Source organism: Quercus lobata, chromosome 3 (genome assembly GCF_001633185.2).
Source record: "Quercus lobata isolate SW786 chromosome 3, ValleyOak3.0 Primary Assembly, whole genome shotgun sequence".
In the NCBI taxonomy this organism is placed as follows: Eukaryota; Viridiplantae; Streptophyta; class Magnoliopsida; order Fagales; family Fagaceae; genus Quercus; species Quercus lobata.
The window spans coordinates 60928183-60950029 of NC_044906.1; the positions used below are offsets into that span (position 1 = coordinate 60928183).

The 21847-nt window shown below is 35.6% G+C and overlaps 2 protein-coding genes across 3 annotated transcripts; both read right to left on the reverse strand.

Moving 5' to 3' along the window:
• Positions 1-525: 525 nt before the first annotated feature.
• Positions 526-1210, reverse strand: LOC115981201. Its single transcript, XM_031103367.1, has 2 exons — positions 882-1210; positions 526-790 (listed from the first exon to the last, which is right to left on the reverse strand). Exons 1-2 carry the CDS (start codon positions 1208-1210, stop codon positions 526-528), a joined length of 594 nt encoding a protein of 197 aa, XP_030959227.1.
• Positions 1211-4588: 3378 nt separating this feature from the next.
• Positions 4589-19329, reverse strand: LOC115979492 (TMV resistance protein N-like). Of its 2 annotated transcripts, XM_031101543.1 has the most exons (7): positions 19247-19329; positions 18636-19155; positions 16034-17129; positions 14898-15185; positions 13975-14706; positions 13354-13912; positions 4589-5037 (listed from the first exon to the last, which is right to left on the reverse strand). In XM_031101543.1, the coding sequence occupies exons 2-7, from the start codon at positions 19139-19141 to the stop codon at positions 5024-5026; spliced, it is 3195 nt and encodes a 1064-aa protein (XP_030957403.1). In that variant the 5' UTR covers positions 19142-19155; positions 19247-19329; the 3' UTR covers positions 4589-5023. The 2 variants fall into 2 exon arrangements, with proteins under 2 accessions (XP_030957403.1, XP_030957404.1); XM_031101544.1 differs by lacking the exon at positions 4589-5037 and having other exon boundaries at positions 13415-13508.
• Between the last annotated feature and the right edge of the window lie 2518 nt (positions 19330-21847).

The following is a 21847-nucleotide window of genomic DNA, read 5'->3' on the forward strand; positions in this document are numbered from 1 at the left end:
CTCCTTGATAATTCCTACCTTCTTGAGTTTTATCACCTTATTTCTAACAGCATCAGCATGTTCCTTGGATGGTCGCCGAAGTGGTTGTTTTTTGGGAGTAACGGATGGGTTGACATTTAAATGATGGCATATAAAGCCTGGATCTATTCCTGGGGCCTTATAGGCGTCCCATGCGAATATGTCAACATTTTCTAGAAGAAACTCTATCAGCCCTTCCTTCTCTTAAAGAGGCAGCTGAGCCCCAATGTGAAAGAACTTCTCCAGATTATCACCAATAGCAACTTTTTCTAGATCTTCACACTTCGCCTCCTTGGCTGCTCCATTATTAGGCGACACCGGAGTTTTTGATTGCTATAAGCTTTTTTCAGCAGAGGCCGATGACTCAACTTCAGACCGATGTAATAGGGCAGCCACCAGGCATTGCCTAGCTGTGGACTGGTTCCCCATGATCTCTTTAACTCGACCCTCGGACAGGTATTTCACCTTTTGATGCAGAGTAGAAGATACGGCTCCCACGACATGAAACTAAGGCCTGGCCACAATGGCTGTGTATGGAGAATAAGCATCCATCATAATGAAGTCCACCTCCACCACCGCTGTGCCAGCCTGTACGGGTAATCTAATTTGACCCCTCGGAGTGACCACATTCCCGTCGAAGCTTATCAAAGAAGAGTCATAGGCTATCAGATCCTTGGGTCTCAAGTTCAACCCCTTATACAAGTCAGAATACATGATTTCAGCACTACTATCATCATCTACCATTACCCTTTTCACATCATATCCTCCAATCCTAAGAGTAACCACCAATGCACCATCATAGGGTTGTATGGTTCCAAGTTTTATCGTCCTCCGAAAAACTTAATACCGGCTGGATATCCAACCTGGCCCTCTTTGGCTCCGAATCGGACTCCTCAGACGGCAATTGAGCCACAGACATCACCCTTGAAGGATATGAACCGGTCCTCCCTGAAGCAGCGAAGATGACATTTATCGTGCCAATAGGAGACCTTGAGGATGTATCTCTCGTGAGCATTGGATTCGTCTGGCCTTGCTGACCACTGGAACGATGCAAAAGATGTTTTAGTTTCCCTTCCTGGACTAGCTGGTCCAAATGATCCCACAGATTCCTGCAATCTTTAATGGTATGCCCTTGATCCTGGTGATATTGGCAATAAAGATTTTGGTTACGCTTCATGGGATTTCCTGCCATCTTATTCGGTCACTTGAAGAATGGTTCATTCTTAATCTTCTCCAACACCTGGTGCACTGGTTCTTGGAACACAGCATTAACCGACTGAGTGTTGGCAGAGCTTGACTGCCCTGTAAAGTCTATCCGAATTCGGTTGTTGTTGTATCGGTCCGACCTAAAATTCCTCCTCTCCTAAGGGATAACCTTAGCTTTTCCTTTCCCTTGCTGCTGGTCTTCCTCAACCTTCTTATACTTATCAATCTGGTCCATGAGTTGACGAACACTAGTGACAAGTTTACCAGTCAGAGATTTCCTTAAATCATACTCAGCGGGGAGGCCGACCTTGAAAGTACTGATGGCCACATCGTCAAAGTTACCATCTATCTCATTAAACATCTCCTAGTATCTGTCCGAGTATATTTTCAAGGTTTCCCCCTCTCGCATGGACAGGGACAATAGTAAATCCAAAGGACGAGGAACTCTACTACACGTGATAAAACGTGAGCCAAATGCCAAGGTGAGCTCTTTAAAGGAGTTAATGGAATTTGGCATCAGACCATCAAACCACCTCATCGCTACAGGTCCCAAACTGGATGGGAATACTTTGCACATCAATGCTTCGTTTTTAGAATGAACAGCCATCCTCTAGTTGAATTGACTCACATGCTCAATAGGGTCCGTCTGACCATTGTAACTAGTGAATGTGGGTTAATGGAATTGCCGAGGAAGTCTTACCCCCTCTATCCTACGCGTGAAAGGTGACTTGGAGATTTGCTTCAACACTTGACCCATAGCCTCATTTCCCAAACCCTTACGAGGCGGGCTCTTGTATCTACATCTATGAGGGTGCTCTTCCTCATAGGAGAAGGTTTCGCTTGGTGGGGTTCTTGACCTCTGTCTGTAATTATCGTTCTCCTCATCATTGGAGGACATGTCAGAATTGGATGGAGTTTGCTTCCGCTGTGCATGGCGCAACTGCTTTTTCAAATTGTCAATCTCTGCCTACATGTCTCTGTTGTTGTTTTGCCTCTGAGAAACATGACTTCCAACTCGAGAACAGCTTTTGCTAGTATGCATGGTGTGCACGCTACCTTCTCGATGTCGTTCACGCTCACGATCTCTTTCATGTTCAAGATTAAGGAAATCATCTTGGTGCTGAGAACCCGCGGATTTTGCTCGGTGTGGATCTTCCTAGTGTGGACCTGATCCTACCATAGTTCAACGTTGCACTCGCTGATCAACTAGTTCTTCCCACAGACGGCGCCAATTGTAAAGACTAGATTTGGATCCCCGACCCAAAAAGTAATTGGATTCAAGCCTAATAAGCCCAAGACAATAAATTTGTAGAAAGTGAGTCAAAGAACTAGGTTCTCATCAATGAAAAAACAATTAGACTTGGTTTATAAGTCAATCAAACAAAACAAGAGTATGTTTAAGTAAGAAAATTTGTCCTCGGCACAGTCCGAGGAACTCTATTCTTATATATATTTGATGATAATAGTTACAGAAGTAGTTTTGTTTTCTTTTTTCTCTCCCGTCCTCTCTTTCATTCTTTTTTCTACTTTATATACTACAATTCCTTTTCATCTTTACCATCCACGTGTAGGTCAGATTTGCTGGTGTCGATCTTTATCCCATCAACCCCCCCTCCCCAAAGCTCTTAGGTAACAGCTGTAAGGCTGGAAATCACTGTTTAGGCATCACTTCCTCATTAATGCGGCTAAAGTGTTGATTGTCGGGCATTGAATGCGGAGGCAGTAGCTTTTCCTGGAGATATTTCATGGCCATACTCTTCTCTATTTATCTTTAGTACTTATCTTCCTCCACGGAATGGTTTGGAATGCTGCTCTTGTCGGTAAATCATATCTTCGGACCTCGACGTTGGGTTGCTGAGAAGGACCTCATCCTTAGCAAAGCTTCCTGGACTACTATGACCAACATTGTTCTCTTCACCTATTATCATGGGCCCCTTTCTACAGCACCTTCCCATCCGAAGATGATTCCTTATCCTCGGCCTGGGCCTCAGGCCCACCACATATGTGGACGTATATTTTTGGGTCTTTTACCCCTACAATTATCATCTTGGTTGACTTGAGCACGACTTCGTTTCCTATGAGAACTTGCTTTAGAGAAAGCTGCATTTGAAGAACCAACTTGTTTCCCTTTTGATGCCTCCTCAAAATCAATACTTGTCCAAATCATGGGACTCAAAAGTCACCAATCCTTTTTTTTTCTGAAACCATATCACCAAAAGACTTTGCAAAACTCCATGTTGCAATGTCTTTACCAAAAAGCAAAGCCATCTCATCGTACATCTCAATTTTTTTATTCAAATATTGGTCATGATCAGGATGTGCCTGTTAAAAAAAAAAACAAAAATAGTTAGGAAAGATCAATCACTATTATAACACCTACATAATGATGAAAATATGCTTCATACCATTACTTCTTTGTCATACACTTTCTTTTCACAAGTAATCATTTTCAAATTATCATCCCATCTAAAACAATTTTTTCTGTCACGAAGTTGTGTAATGGTACCCCAAATGCTTTTGATAGTTTGAAGACAATTTTCCACATGATTAGGTTGGCATTGAACCTCAAATTTCTCACTAATTGCTTTGGCTACTTCTTGTGAAATTTTAAAGTACTCGCAAGTGTACGAACCGTACCAAAGTATAGTTTGACAAGAACGAGGTCTAACCCACAGGTACTTGAATGAACGTAGGAAAATTAATCAAATCTTAACCAAATTAATCCTAATCTAGTTTAATAAAAATTGGATGCTTGCAATTAAATATACTAAGCAAATAATTAAACTAAGCAAAGATATAATATAAAGCAGTAAAGAGATATAAACAATCTAGAGAAATGAATTAAGGTTTTGGAATCCGCCTTGTTAATTCATATCAGCATATATTTATGATCATTAATTTTTCCCAACTACTACATGATAATCTAGAAATCAATATTGCTACCATGAAAAATATTATCATTAAAACTTATATTTAAATATCTAAAGAATGTTCTTCTTCGCTTCTTAAGTATAAAATCAAATCATCAATTATATCCGTTGACAAACAAATCACAAGAGATATCCAATTTTAAAGTCAAGAAATAATAAACCATGCATTAAATTAATCAAGACAAATCCTAAATCATGAGAAAAACATGATTGAACTCATATCTAGAATATCATTTTAGTCAATTGATATGAAGTAAGAACAATTTAAATCATTAAAGAATAACTATTGTGGGAAAAATCAAATAACATAAACAATACTAATAATCCTTAACAAGGTTTCATCCTCAACCTTAATTATAAATTTAGCTACTTATAGTAATTGAAAGAAAACACAAAAATAAAATATTAAACATTAAATTAGACAAATAAAATAAAACTAATTGTCATGAAAGAAAACCAAAGAGGTAGCCGCCTTTCTATGTTCAGCCCCCAGCCATAGCACTTAAACAATCTAACCTAGAGGCTTATATATGAAAATAGCTGCCTTACACTATGCTATATTCCTAATACAATCAAAATAAGGAATTCATATTTCCAAGCCACGCACATGCAAGGGACTCCGTGGCCTACACGCTAACTTGTATTTCTTTTGTGGTACGGACACCTCATGGCTTAATTGTAAGAGTTTCTTTCCTAGCAAACTTCATCCATGTTGGATTGCATCTTGGCTTCTTCTTGAATACACGCCTGGGCTGGGTGTTCTACTTCTTTGGGCTAAATCTTTACTTCATTGCAAGCTCTATTCTCTTAAGTTAGCTTTATAATCGGCTTGGCCCACGTAGCATACAACTTGTAACTTGTTCAGCCTCTCAACATGAATAGCCTTTATTTTCCATAAAACAAATAAAATATATAATTAGTCACAAAATAACGTAAAAGCAAGGCTAACTATGCAAATCTGATGATACTTTATTGTATATAGTTCATGCACATCACTGCTCGAGCTAATGATCCAGGCATAAATGTATCGGACGGCTTATTTTAGGGTAGTAGCCTCATTAGCAAGTATCTCAAGTAACAAACATTGCAGTTGATTTGACCACCTAAATTGCTCACCTATACTTTCCTTATCCTCATCCTTTGTTTTGTCTATTGTTATAGTTACAAGAACATGAAGAGTAGTCAAAATTGAGCACACAAACACAAAAAATGACACGTGAAAACTCTATTTCATGTCCACTAAAAAATTTTATTATCAAAATGAAAGCTCAAATTCAAACGTGCTTTATGCAATCAATCATGAAAAATCAAGACATTAAATAACAGTCCTTTTTTTTTTTTTTTTTTTTTTTGAGAGGAAACAATAGTAGACTTTATTAATTGAGAAATATGATATACACTGGGGAAGAGAAAGAGGGACATATGACCACTTTTTCTCTTTTGCAACACTAGCATTCGCTAGAGTAGCATGATTACATCGTAAAAAAAGAAAAGAAACAAAGAAAAAACTTCAAAATCCAAACTACTGTAAGAAAAACAAATCTTCACTTGAATGCCCAGAAAACCTGCCAAACGACACCTTGATTTACATGGACATCAAAGTGATGAATTTTTTTTTTCCCCCTTCTTAGGAGTGTCTTCATGCCCAGCATGGTTGCCGTGCACCCTCCATCGATCCCATAGTTGACACAACACATTGCTCATTTTCCACAGTTCTATGTTTCTTTTCTCCCTTAACACCCGTAGTCTCCTTATTCATGGTTTCTACTTGCTTCCTTTTTTGCCCAGGTTCCACATCAACAATTGAAGAATTAATAAGAGTTTGAGGTCTTGTGATAAGCCTCTTCCAATTCCTCATTATTTTCGGGCTTCCAATTGTAGACTTCTCCATGGGCCCAACTTCTTTTGGGCTATGCAAGGATTGACTCCCACCTTTATCTTACCACTTCTTTTGAGCCGGCCCTTACTAGTATACTTGTTTCCTTGCATGTTACCACAACCAACTTTAAAACATATCTCTGATCCCTCAAAACCCGGTGAAGATATTTGCTCATCTTGCCCCGAATTAATACTCCTTAAGTGCATGAACTTTTCACTAGCATAATCCACTCACCCAATTTTCGGCTTCCTCAGGGGCAACAATTATCATTGCCTCAGAGTCCTTAGTTGTGTCAACCTTATCTTCAACAGGAATGCTATCAACGTGGGATAGAGTTGTTGAGAAGTGGGTGAGTTTCAAATTCAAAATTTGAGGACCTGCTGTTTCATGGCTATCCATATTCGAATTTTGTACTCCCTGAATATCCGGGTTTGATCCTTCCACTCCACTTGGACTTCGGGCACCATCCTGGTCATCAATTACGGCGGTCACCACTGTATTGGATGAGTGTATTTGAAGCTTAAACCCATTTGCCTCACCCTGTGGTGGTTCACGTCGAGGAGGACTCTTCTTTCTTCCATCTGGTCTGTCGCCCAACTTCCTTAAGCCTGCTTTCAGCCAATCACCGTATGGAAGTTCACTCTGAGTTGAGCATTTAGGAGTTGAACAATCTCTCGCCTCATGACCCAGGCAGCCACACTGGAAACATAGCCCAACAAGCCTTTCATATCTAAAGCCAATACGTACCTTATCACCTTCAGGATTAACAACAAAACCGCCTCGACGTAACGGCTTGTCAATGGCAATCTTAACTCTGATCCTGATGAACCGGGCTTGTTCCGACGTAAAAGCCTTATGATCAATCTCCACCACTTGTCCCAGGCCCCTACTTATGTCCCTAGCTGCCTCTTTGGATATTAAGTCGAAAGGTAAACCCCATACCTGTACCCAAATAGGAAGCACGGTAAAGGTAATTGAGTTCGTTGTCATTCCCCTCTCCCATCGACGAAGCACCAGTGGATGATTATCGAAACTCTAAGGGCCATTGTTCAACACCCACTTCAGTTGGCTTTCCAAAGTAAACTTAAATTGGAACAAGCCATCCCCAACGTCCACAATCCTCAAGTCCGTACCAAACTTCCATACGGACCGAAGAAGCTCTTTGGCAACTCTCTGATTATATGGCCTTTTTGTAAGGAAACACCCAAAGAGACTAAGTGAGCATTGTTCAAGAATTTTCTCCCTATGAGTAGCCCCCACAGTGATAACTTCGCCTTCTTCCTCAGTCAACGTGATACTCTGTAACTATCTATGAAAACAGAGTCCATAGTTTAGGTGAAATGAGAATAATATCTAAGGGTGTTGGATTGCGTAAGAAAAGAAAGGAAAACGAAAGCAAGAGCTTGGGGAAAAAAAAAAAAAAAAAAAAAAAAAAAACTAACTCACAAAAAGAAAGGATTGGATTGTGTAAGAAAAGAGAAGAAAACTGTTAAATATAAATATTAAGAATATTAGCAACGTGATGTGTGTTATACCATGTTGTGTATGCTAGAGTGGATGCGGAAGGAGAAGCATAGAATAGGAACACTGAGAACACAAGGATTACGTGGTTCAGCCTAACGGCCTACATCCACGGAGGAATCCCTTAAGGGCTACATCTTTATTGTGTATAAGAGTGTAGTACAGTAACCTCCTGTGTTACTATGAACCCTAACATGAGTATATATAGGCGACTAAACCCTACTAGTACAAGCAAGACTAGGCTTGGGCTTATTACATTGGGCTAATATATGTTTAATATATATATCTCTAACACCCTCCCTCAAACTCAAGGCGAAAGCTCGATGAAGGCTTGAGGTTGGATAAGCATGAGAAGATCACTTGGAGATGCCATGAATAATGCCTTTTGAAGAAACCATAATGAAAAATGTGCCAATTGACCAATTTCGGAGTCTTAAATGCAGAAACGGAGCACATAACCAGAATCTACGGGAAAAACTGAGCAAGATAGGCCCTTTTGGAAATTTTGACTTTTGGTCAAAGGTCAACGCAAAAAAAGTCAAAGTAAAAGTCAACTGATCCAGAGTCAAGTCAACAGTCAAAGTGCTCACGGGTCAGATCCGGGTGGTCCGGGTCGGGTTGATCCGAGTCAACGGTCAGCAAGGTGATGTGGTGCTGACGAGGCGACACTGCTGACGTGGCTAGATGACGTGTCTGATGACGTGGACTAGGGCGTGCGTGGCATGCTGATGTGGAGAGGTGACGTCATCCGGTGACATCAAATGACATCAGCAGAAGTCTTCAGCGCATGGCAGGCGTGTGGAGGAGAAGCCAGAAACCCAAGTAGCGCGTGGAGGCGCATGCAACATCGATTGAAAGCCATATTTCTTCCGTAGGCAAATCGGTGGTCGACATGGCCGATAGGATGGCGCGTGTGGCCAACGGATGAGCTACAAAATCAGAAATCGTGGCAGTGCGTGGGAAAGATTCGGAAACGCAGGCGGCGCGTGTTGGCGCATGTAACCTCATAAGATTATCAGATTCTCAAGCCAAGTGGATCGGTGGACGACAAGGCTGTCTTGGTGGCGCGTGTGACTTAGATCCGAGCTGGGAGTCGAGAATCTTCGGCGGTGTGTGTGAGAGTTCCAGGAGCCATTGGTCGCACGTGGTGGCGGGTGCGACTGCCGTTGGAGGTCGGATTCCTAGGTTTTGTTCACGATATGTCGTGGAGCACTAATGTCTTGTTGGTTTCATCAGGCGAAGGCTTGATGTGCACAGATCTAATAGGGAGAGGCACTGATTGCTTGGGCTTGAAGATCTGGACACAGCAGTGAGCCATGGCGGCTGTGAGATGCCGCGGAGTCTAGATCTAGCCGACAAGCATGTGTGACTTCTGATGGTGGTGTGCGCGTGATATTCTTCTTTGCTTGTTAGAGATGTTTTGTTTGATGCCAAGAACGAAGTTTGGCTCTGATACCATGTTGAATATTAATATTAAGAATATTAGCAACGTGATGTGTGTTATACCATGTTGTATATGCTAGAGTGGATGCGGAAGGAGAAGCACAGAATAGGAACACTGAGAACACGAGGATTACATGGTTCAGCCTAACGGCCTACATCCACGGAGGAATCCCTTAAGGGCTACATCTTTATTGTGTATAAGAGTGTAGTACAGTAACCTCCTGTGTTACAATGAACCCTAACATGAGTATATATAGACGACTAAACCCTAGACTACTAGTACAAGCAAGACTAGGCTTGGGCCTATTACATTGGACTAATATATGTTTAATATATATATCTCTAACAAAAACGAAATCAAGAGCTGAAAAAAAAAATCCGAACTCACACAGTGTGAGATGGAGCACTCACCCAGAATGAGAAGAAAGACTCACCCTAGGTGAGAATGGTAAAATTGACAATTTGAATGAATGGTTAGTTGAGACTTGTAATTTACATAACAGTCTTTAATCATGGAAGTAATAGAAAGTCAAATTACATAGCCAATAAGAAAATTTATTCATTCTCCATAACATTCTAATCTTCGCACATGTTGGTATATCTCAGTGTTTCATTATCCATTTTTTATTTTCTTCCTAAACTTCACTTTGTGATTATTGGACTATAGTTTGGAATTTTCAACTTATATATCAGAGTTTACATATTCCATAATTGAGCATATGGGGTCAACTCTTATTATGTGATTTTAAATGACAACATGCAAGGACTACATCTACTTGTGTTTCGAATGACCAATATGGATCTGCATCCAACACACAACTTTTCTTCAAAACCTCTGACAGTGGTGGTTTCCAAGGAAAAATGACATAGACTAAATATTTCTATTTCATTTTCAGGAGGATCCTGATTAAACTCTTTCAAATGGTATTTATCACAATGATAAAGGAAGAGAATTCCTTTTTTTATTTCTATAAATTTACAGTAAACAACATTACTCGTAAATACTGATTATTTACAATAATTAAAACAATCACTTTTGCATGGATTTTTCTCCACCACTCATAGACGACCACATCAAAGTTGTGGAAAAAATTAGGGCACAAAAGTGGTGTCCTTAAGCTTTCTCAATTGTAGACAAAGTAAGAATAGTGCTGTAAATTTAATAATTAAAGCATTAACTAAACTTCAATGGAGGCCTCAAGTCCAACTTAAACAATTATCCCCTAAATTATTAACAAGGCAGCCAACAATTTATTCAAATTCTTGCCCCAATGAAGTCATACCTAAACTCCCTAACAAACTTTAGCCCAATTTAACAAGATCAAGCTAAACTATCTCCCAGATTCCCAAACAAATTCTTGATAACTACCAATTTGCAAACTGTAGTCCAATTTAACAAAATCAAGCTAAACCATCACCAAGATTCCCAAACAAATTCTTGATAACTATCAATTTGCAAAATAAGGTGCCTTACATCCCCAACTCATTCAAACTACCCAAGATATCAAAAAAATCTTTAAACCTGTTTTTAGAAATTCAAATAAGTTTTATGGTTCTACAAGTTTTAGCAAAAATCCCATCTTTAGTGTATATAATCTAACTACAATAAATACAATGAACACAAAACTTAAATTTAATGGGCCTGATATCAAATTACATATTTTCACCATTAAATATGGCCCTCAAAACAGATTTTATAATCCTCAAAGACTTCCTTTTCAAAATCGCAAATTCTCAACACAACCAGCACTTTTTTTAAATACTATCATTAATATCAGATTTTAGCCCTTAATATCCACCTTTAATAATTGAAAACCAATGTTGCATTGTTACTAAGATTTACCAAAGACCCCAATTTCAGAAATTCCTTTTTAAAAAAATGAAACACTTTTATTGATTTTATAGACCAGCATTAATTCTTTGTAATCAAAGTCTCAAACTCCCAAATATAGTTACTATTTTGATAGTAGAATTCAAGGGAAACTTTATTTCAAAAAAAGAGATTCAAGGGAAACTAACATCATACCATGAACATAAATACCAAGCACTAAACATATTGAGATTATTCGGCTAGTTAGAAAACTTCAAAAATCAAGTGGGTCCTGTTTTGGTAGGCCAATGGTTTTTGGTTTATTTAGAAAAAATGAATAAAAAGATGTTCCGTTATTAGTAAAGAAAGGTTTGTTATTAAGAATACTTAATAAAAATATATTTATCATCAGAAAAATTCATATTTTCATTAATGGTTGTAGAGATTTGATTTTATTAATTACTTATTTAATGTCGAATTATCAAAAAAAAAAAAAAACTTATTAATAACTATCATAATAATTAAATTGATTATTAAAAATAAAATAAATAAAACAGAGAAATCATATCATATTTTTCTTATGGAAAAAGAGTAAAATATTATTTTGGTCCTTAAACTTTACCAAAATTTTGTTTTTGATCCCTAAACTTTAAAAAGTTCTTTTTCATTCTTAAACTTTGTACAAAGTTTTTTCAATAGTTTAGAGACAAAAATGGAGAAGGAAAAAGAACCTTTTTCACTAGTTTAAGGGTGAAAAAATATATTTTTTAAAGTTGAAAGACAAAAAGAAAACATTTTTAATAGTTTAGGAACTAAAAAACGAACTTCTTAAAATTTAGAGATAAAAAACAAACTTTTGGTAAGAGTTAAGGGACCAAAATAGTATTTTACCCCCCCCCCCCCAAAAAAAAAGAAAAGAGAAACTTATTATAATTTTTAGATATGTTTTTAAAGATTTTGATGGTTGTTACTCATTTCTAAAAACTAAAATAAACATAAGATATGTATAAAATATACCTAAATATATATTAATTAATTAATTAATGTCTTCCCATAGTGCCGTGTCCTAATTTTTCAAGAATTCCCATGTCATGTTTGTGACTATGCTTCTTTAGTGATAACATGGTGGGGAGTGAAGGTGGCATTGGCTATGCGTGTGTGGACATGATTCTTGTGTTTTAAATGTGATCTCTAGGTTAGAGGAATTTATAATTATTAAAAATAACTAGTATTTACCCATAATGCTTTTCTATTTATTGTAAATTTGTAAGTAAATATTATCTTGGTGATCCTGATTATAGAAATAAAAAAGGAATTATCTTCCTTTATCATGGTGGTAAATACCATTTGAAAGAGTTTAGTCATGATCCTCCTAAAAATGAAATAGAATTATTTATTCTATGTCACTTTTCATTGCGAACTACTACCATGTGTGGACATGATTCTTGTGTTTTAAATGATGTCTCTAGGTTAGGGGGATTTAGTCTAAAACTCACAATCAACCACTTAAGCAAGTTGTGACAAATGGTATGGCCCTAGAAGAACTAGTTTATAGTTTGGTTAGAAGTATCTCTAGTTGGAGTTGGACTTTGATACTTGAAACTTATTGTTGGTAAGGCTCTAGTTGAGCTCGTTTGAGAAATTCAAGGGAAATTCTTGACTTGGGTGCAGTAGCAAGGAAAATAAATACTTGATGGGATTTTTAGAAAAAAGAATATAATCTTTTATTTCATGCAAGCATTTTTTTTGGGTTAACACAATTGGAACATTGTTCATGAAGCTTTTCTTTTCCTAATTAAAGTACCGTGTGTATCATCAACCTTGTTATTTATTTTATTTTTTTAAGGAAACTGCATTACACTAAAAGATGCATATGGTGAAATACATGGTTTGTTAGCTTGGAAAATATGAGCATCTTTGATTTATTCCTTTGACAATGGGTTTTAGAGAGAAGTTATCTTTGATTTGTTTTGGCCCATGAGTTTGCTTGGAACCAAGCAAAAAAAATGAAATAGAAAAGACTGGATTGTGCTTGCCTACAAAAGAAAAAACAAACAATACACACAAATCCACACAATCTTCTCACTTAATTCCCTAACATTCTTGTCAAGACTTGTGTTACCCACAAGTGTTATTAGTCTAAGCTTTTACTAGTTATTAGGCTTCATGTAACTAATGATGATGTACACCAAAAAATAAATTTCTGTAGACTACTAGTATTGAACTAAAGTGATAGAATCTAAGTTTAATTTACAAGAATACAAAAGCAAAGGGTGATCTGGATTGCGTGCGATAGACAATGTTACCAGGTCGCATCTAGTAGTATTTGTCAATCTGGGGAAAATGTTAGCTACATTTACACAAAATCCTATTATGACTAGTCACAGTTTAGATTTCTTGTATCTGTTTATATATACCAGATATACCTAGTACATTCCTACGCAACACCTATACAGTCCAAATTTACAAAAAGAATCCAGACAATAAAGAAAATTAAGTAAAATAAAATAAGACTTGTCAAGAAGGATGTGTGAGATATTCATTACCTCTTTCAGTACCCTCAGAAGTATTGACACAGCTACTGCTGCATTGTGCAATTGTTAGGTTGAAGTCTTCCACGTCTTGCTCATGTATCAAACGAACTGCAGATTTAATCACCTCCACTCTTGGGCTATTGGTGTCAAATACAACCTTAATCCGACTGCATTGATAATTCCAACCTGTACTTAGCCAATCATCAAGAGACAAGTACAATAGAAAAAGGTGACCCACACTATACTCAAAGGATGTCTCCCCAATTAAAACTTCAAAAATATGGTGAGGGCTGTGAGGCATATCACCAAGAGCTATCACATGACCTTTAAGACTATATCTTTCAATCGAATAGCAAGAACAATTTATTCTGAAAAAAGCACATATAGCAAATCCCATCCACCTGCTATTACACCAATTAAGTGGCAGCTCTATGCTTATTGAATTCCCAAACCTTTGATGGGTTAACCATGGTGGAACTTCAAACCCAGGAATAATGATGTGGAATGCAGCTCCAGATCTATCTTTTCTTTTGTTAGAAGTTTTATATCCAGTTTTTGGATACATGAGTCCCTGTACCAGGAAAATAAATAAATAAATAACAAGCAGAGAGAGAGAGAGAGAGTACAGATTACCTGTAGGTAACGTTTCAGTATTGCAAATGCGAGACCATCACTGCCCTCATAATACTCAAGTAACTTTAAGCAATTAAAAAATGCAATAGATGCTTGCAACAAATTGCTCACACTGAGCAGTGTTGGTGATGGTTCTAGGGAAGAACAACCTTTAGCATTTATATATCTCAAATTTGATGGAAACTCTGGCAATGACTGAAGTTGAATGCAGTTGCCCAAATTAAGAGCTTCCAATTTCTGAAGTTGACTGATGCTTGCAGGTAGGACAGAGACAAGCTTGTTTGTAGATAGTGATAAAGATTTTAACGAGTGAATGCAGAAAAAACTATCAAGCCTTGACTTAAAAATTTGCTTCTCACATCCATGACATATGAAGATATTAATGGAAGAGGGAACTTCTCTAATATCAGTTCCAGTCAAATCAAGTACCTCCAAACATTCAATTTTCCCCAAGTTCTCAGGCAGGCAGGCAAGTTTTGAGCATCCCAAAAGAATGAGTTTTTGAAGAGATCTTAAACCATCCATGTTGCTTGGAAGATTGATAAGAGATCGGCAAAATCCCAAATTTAAAACTGTAAGCCTACTGAGTTTTCCGATAGATGGGTCAATCTCAACCAAATGTATGCAACCTCTAAGACATAGTCTCTCAAGTATGGGAACCCCTGTGAAGTCAGGTGTCCTAATAAGGTTTTTGGATAGTTGAAGATCAATGAGTTTTAACTTGTTTAAATACTGTTCAACCAAAAAAAAAAAAGGATAATTAGCCTCCACTGATCTATTTTAAAATAACACATATATAGTTTTAAATTTAAAATAATTCTATTAATGAAGAAATGAAGCTCAAATATATAGGAAGTGTATTGAAATTACTCCTAAAGAAAAGATAAATAATAAATAATAGAAATACAAAAGAACAAAATTACCTTTACACCTTCCCACAGATATTCAATTTCACTAAACCACATTTTAAGTTCAACAAGATATTTTGGTTGAAAACTGGATGGCAAACATTTTGCAGAATACCCATGCCATTCAAGAAATCTTAAGTCATTAGAAAGATGATTGGGGACATTCGAGATGCGCACATTATCGATTATAAGCAATCTGAGATTACACATTTCTGAAAAAGCTTCAGGACAGACTTCAAGGTTCCTGCAGGCCTCATCCCCTTCATATGAGTCTAGGACTATGGCTTGAATTGCTTTTGTTGCCTAAGAATCGAAAAAAAAAAAAAAGATCAGTGAATTGCACAACAAAAAATAAGAAAACTAGAATTATTCAGTTTTTTCCAGTGTCAGAGGAGACACTAATATTCATTCTCTAAGTTGTCTCCAAATATAACCTCCTCTTAACCATCGGTGGAACCAAGAAGGCTGAGGGTGAGAAATTGCACCATTTACAACTTCAAATTTAACAACAGTAAATAGAAAAAAATACTATAATGATGAAACCGAATTTTAACTATTAGATCATAACAGAACATCATTTGTTAAACTTTTCTCTGTAAAATCTTGTTTAATTTATATACTAAGAATGTTATTTTCTTTTGAGAATCATACATTCCAAATAGGAAGGATGCAATTCTAAATTTTAGAAGGATGTTTTTAAAGTTATAATAAAATTAAATTAAATAACTTATTGAAAAAAAAAAAAAAAACAAATGATAATAAATACGAGGCCTATAAAGGAAGTTTGAAAAATATTTTTTTTTCCTAAGTGCTCATGCACCCAAGGGATTAAAAGATGAATGATTGGTTGACTAAATCAAGAAAGAAGAAATCAAACTTATAACAATTGTTTTCAAAATGTAAGAAATTAAAAAAATATATGAATTCAAATTTATAAATAAATTAATGTAACAATCACATTATGTTTTCAAAATATAAGAGATAGTCAGCATATTAGCATGAGATTTTGTATTCTAAATTTTATGAATTAAGTAATAAGTAACTTTTTATTTTTCTTAAAGAATTAATTTCTTTAGTTAAATTGTGTGTGCACTGTGTATCTATTCAATCGTGCCCCTAAAATAAAATACTGGTTTTGCCACTGTTCTTACCCTTTTTTCTGTCAATACACAAAACAAATCCTTACGAAGCCACAACCTACTGCGATTCCCAGGCTCTTCATATGATTCTCGACGGACGATTTCCCAACCCATCTCTTGTAGTAGATCATGCATCAACAATTTGTTGTTTTCTATGGTTAGAAGAGATTTGTCCCTAAGAACGCTTATTTCAATTTCTGCAGCAAAACCACAATTATCCAATATCTCTATTACTCTATCTTTCAACTTCCCTCTAAAGAAACATGCAATATCTAGGAATATCTTCTTGCAATTTTCCTCTAAACCATCATAACTTACTTTAAGTGTATCAAATATTTTTCCTTCAGGGTTATTTTTTAATCTTTTCAAAGCACTTCGCCACTCGTTTATTGTTCTTTTAATCAAAAAGGACCCCAAAGTTACTAGAGCTAATGGGAGGCCTTTAGCATAGTATACAACATCCTTGGAGAGCTGCATATAATCTTCTATAGGTTGCGCATTTTTGAAGGATTTCAAGCAAAAAAGTTTTAGAGCATCATGATCATTCAATGTGTTAGGCGTAGATCTATTATGGACTCCATGTTGAACCAACAAATGTTCATCTCTAGTTGTTATGATGATCCAACTCCCTGACCCAAACCAGTGAGGCTCTCTAGCCAAGTTTTCTAATTGGTCCAATTGATCAACATCATCTAGAACAAGAACAACTTTTTTACGACGTAATCTATTCTTGATCGTGTTAACTCCTTCATGAACATCCCATATATCTATATTTCCGTCCTCCAAAATTTGTGCAAGAAGCTGCTTTTGTAATCGAACCAAATCATGTTTTTTTGAAACTTCCCTAATATTAGCAATAAAACTAGAACCTTCAAAATGGTTACGTTCTGTTTCATAAAGCACTTTAGCAAGAGTTGTCTTTCCCAGCCCCCCCAGACCACAAATCCCTGCCATACAAACGTTGTTCCCAAGATCTGAATATCGAGTGATCAATTCCTCCATTGGAGAATCTGTTCCTACCAAGTCTTTGGTAATGACTGAGAATTTTGACTTTGATCTGTGCAGTATATCATCCACAATCTTTTTGATAACTTCTGACTCATATTCCCTGTGGAGAAGATTGAACAATAATTACACAGTGGTTTCAATGAGTCATAAATTGCAGGGGGGAAGGGGGTAGGAAGAAAAATATTAGGTAATGGTCAAACAAATATGAATTCATTGGCTCATGCAACTGATAAAACTATCCATATAAGTATTGTATCGTATCAGTTGTACATGTGACATGACAAAGACTTGGTAGGAACAGATTTACTAAGTACATCAATTTTTCTTAGTTATATAACCATGTTTTGAAGCTTCTCAGATTCTCCAATTCAATCTTTTATCCAATCCTGTCGCTTTAGGTGTAGGTGTACTTCCATGCATTTTTTTTTTCTTCAGGAGAGGGGGTGGGGGGGAGGAGTTGGGATGGGGGTGATAAGAAATGGGGTTTTTTTTTTTTTTTTTTTTTGGATAAGTAAGAAATAAGAAGCAGGTATTCAAAACTGACAATTATCATTCTTGCCAAAGACATGTGAAGAGACGTGTGTCCGTTGAATTTCTATTTCTGCAGAGTTGTGCATGTTTACACCTCATTTGTTACACATGAAATGCATTACCTCATCTACAAACTCCACAAAGGCACCCTAATATCAAAATAAATTCCTCGAAGCTCTACTTCAACAAAAAATGTAAACAATTGGTTTGGGAATAAATTTTTTTAATTATGCTATATGGATTTTTTTTTTTTTTTTTTTTTTACCAAAACAATGATTGAGCCATGACTAAATCTTTATGAAAACCATTGAAATGCATAGCATGAACTTAATCCAACCTATAATATGGAATAAGGTTATTTTGGATCACTAAAGCATCATGTCGATTATAAAAGTGAAATGTTTCCAAAACTGGACTTTTTTTCTTGATAAGTAATATAACTTCATTGAAAATAGAAAACAATACAAGAAACCAAACCACACAGGCAGTGTACTAAGGAATAAAAAAATAAAATAAAAAAGAGCAAAAACTATAAAATTAAAAATTAAAAAACTGGACTTCTACTGACTTAAATTCTAATTCTTAAGTGGCCATGCTAGAATAATTGCTGGATATGCTTATTTTATAAAATGAAGAAGGAAAATCAATCGCTGCCCCAACTTGGAGCCACCCCCACGGGATTCCTCCCTGTAATTAGCTAATGTTTGTGGGAGGATGGATTATTCTCACCTGGGAGAATAGTTAGGTGCTCAAAGAACACTTGACACCCATGTAAGCCTTCACGTAAATAACTCAATAACGGATTGCCTCTTCATCGTATAATTAATTTCCACATAACAATATATAATGAATCAACCATTTTCATAGGTGAACTTTAACAAGAGAAGTTTGTAGATAAACTTATCTTACTTTTGGGATAGACCAAAGCAAGTGAAAAGATTAAAGAAAACGATAAACAATGTCAGCAGATTTATATTTCACAGAAAGTGAAGTTCTTGAATCAAGTAGAACATAAAAGAAGAACGCCATCTGAATGTCAACATAAAATTAAAAATAAATTTCTCATGGAAATTACCTATTCTGTAAATGCCAACCGGAGAGATTGCCCACTTCTTTCAAAGCAGCTCTCCATGTTTCCACCTCCTCTAAGTTATTTGCTTCGTGTTCATCAAAGGCTTCTTCAAAAGATTCTCTCTGATTCCGTACATCAGATGGGTTTACACAGTAAAAAACTGGCAGAACTACCATTCCCATTACTTTCATGCATTTGACAATCTTTGCAAGCTCATCCAAACACCATGTCGAAGATGCATAGTCTTTTGATAGAATAACGAGAGCGAATCTTGATTGCTCTATTGATTCCAAGAGTTTTCGGCGAATGGATTGTCCTCTCTCAAGTTTTTCATTGTCCCTGAAGGTGAAAATACCCTTTCGTACCAAAGCAGCATATAGATGGTCTGTAAAATTAAAGCGGGTGTCGCCTCTGAAACTTAGGAAAACATCGTATTTCCACCGATGTATTGAATGAGAAGAAGAAGACGACGAAGATGATAATGACGATGAGGCTCTTTGAGGGTTCATGGAAACTAGTAAATCTTGAACAACAATATTGATAAAATCAGTACATTCAATCAAAACTGAAAGAAAATTATTAAAAGGAAAATAAGTTAAAATGTGAGAACTCACAGATTAAAATTGCAGCAGCGATTGTAAAGAGGAAGTAACGCGGAACCTAAACCTATAGAGGGAGAGGACAGTGTGTGTGATTCATGTACCCTACTTTCAGTCAAGTCAACTACTCTTGTTGTCCCATTAGTAAAGAGAGGGGAAAGTGCGGGAGTATACGGGTTTAATTCGGCATAAGTACGTTTCAAAAAATCGGCATAAAAATGCGGAAACGGAGAAAGAGCGCTATGTGTATAATACGAGTATATTACGGTTTTTTTAAAAAAAAAATGAGTCTTTTGACTAAATATTGCTAATTTTGAAGTTAATTTGTGTTATAGGTACTGTTTCAACTTTTTTGGGAAGCTGAGGAAAGAGAGTGAATTTCGGCAATACCGTTGCCGAAATTCAACAAAAGTAGGAGAGAGAAATTTTTGATTTTCGGCAACACCATCACCGAAATAGGAGGGAAAATTTTTTATTTTTTTTCCCTCCTATTTCGGCAATGCCATTGCCACATTTCACTCTTTTTTTTTTTTTTTTTTTTTAGAAATGATATGTGCACACAATTTTTACAATATTTTTACAACATTTTTACAACAAATCACAGATAATTAGTTATTATTAGTTAAAATTTGAATTTAACACTGAGATTACTTTTTTAATCCAACAAATATAACTTGCCACTTAAAATTTGTTGTAAAAATTGTGTGCACATATCATTTTTTGTTTGACGACAAAATGATGTTTCTGCTTTGTGGGGCTTAATATCTGTGGGTTAACCGACATGATCTAAATGCCCTTTCGCATTCAGGTTCATGGAAAAATAAATATGATACTTTTATGAACTTAGGATACCTTAATTTGTATCCATCTAATTATGCCGACATCTAAATTTGCATATTTGATTTATTTTTAGGACTCCTATAATAATTATTTATTCTTCTCAAACCATCCTTAGGTTTAAAAATATTATATCAAAATTACCCATGCATCACTTTTACATGGCTCCTTACAAATAAAATAAAAATAATAATTATATCAGACGTGCATGAATGAAGTCAAATCTTCTAAAATAATACTAGTTTTATCATATATTACGAAAATAATTATTTCCAATATTTTTTAATGATTTAGAAGGACATCATGCATTGCCAATCAAAATTGTTTATTTAAAATTAAACATGAAAAATGATGCATTTTAATTTCCTACGAATCTCAAAAGATTAACAAAAACGATAGTAAAAATTTAAAGATAGTTTTAGAAGTTTTTAGAACCCAAAAATAGGATAGAGAAGTTGAAAAGGCGCGTGGAGCGAAGAGGAAGTCGGCAGCGGTAGCCAAGAATAAAAAAAGAAAAAAAAGAAAAGTTGTTGTCCGATAGGAATGAAAAAGGGGCACATGGAACACTTTGGCTTTGCCACGTAGTTTCTCCATTTATTATGATTCCTATCTCAACAAAAAAAGAAAAGTGATGCACTTAATTTACACACTAAGGAACCGCGAATATTACGAATTATATATGAGTATTTCATTTTTCACGAATCCAAATATTCCAATGCATGGACAGCACGTGGGAACCGTACGTGTGACTGACTATATATTCACCTGTTTCTCCTTGCACTTTCTTCTATCACACAACACAACACAACACAACACAACACACAATTAATATAAGTCATTGGATCATCAGTTACCAATTTTCATTTACGACTCTTTTTCCAACAAAAAGAAAAGAAATATGTTGGATGGTTTCTCAAAAAAAAAATAAAAATAAAAAATTTTCCCTCCTATTTCGGTGATGGTGTTGCCGAAAATCAAAAATTTCTCTCTCCTACTTTTGTTGAATTTCGGCAATGGTATTGCCGAAATTCACTCTCTTTCCTCAGATTCCTAAATAAGTTGAAACAGTACCTATAACACAAATTAACTTCAAATTTAGCAATATTCAGCCAAAAGACTCTAAAAAAATTGTAACAAAAATACGGAAACATATATCTATACTTTTTAAAGATAAAAGCAATAATTTTTGTATCGTGACCTTTATCTCTTGCCAGGTGTGATTTAATCCTTAGAATATCCCGACAAAGTTAATATTTTTTAGAATGATGCTAGGATTACTACAAATTTTACTATATAAATCTAACAAGTTGATGTGTCAACTATTATAAATTTATAAAAGATAATTCAAACACTCATATTTTTGTTTATATATATATAAAGCACCGCCTTAAAAAAAAACACTCATAACTTTTTTTTAAAAAAATTCTTAAAAACAAAAACACACTTTTATCATTTCATTGTAAAATGACATTAATGGCATTCATTGTCACATCAACTTGTACACTTTTTATACTAAAACTTGTAATAATTTTAACATTTTTTAAGAACTAACAATGATTATTTTGTTAGCTTCTATTTTTATTTTTGGGTTTACAACTTTAAAAAATAGATATATTAAACATTTTTTTTAAAATCAAATAAGAAATATATTAAAAGTTTGATTGGAATACATTTCTAAAAGTGTTTTTTTTTTTTTTTTTTTTAACACAACCGAACTTTCAAGCAAAACCATTATATATCGTGTTTGACTTTTGATGCCTAAACCAACCATTTTCGTTA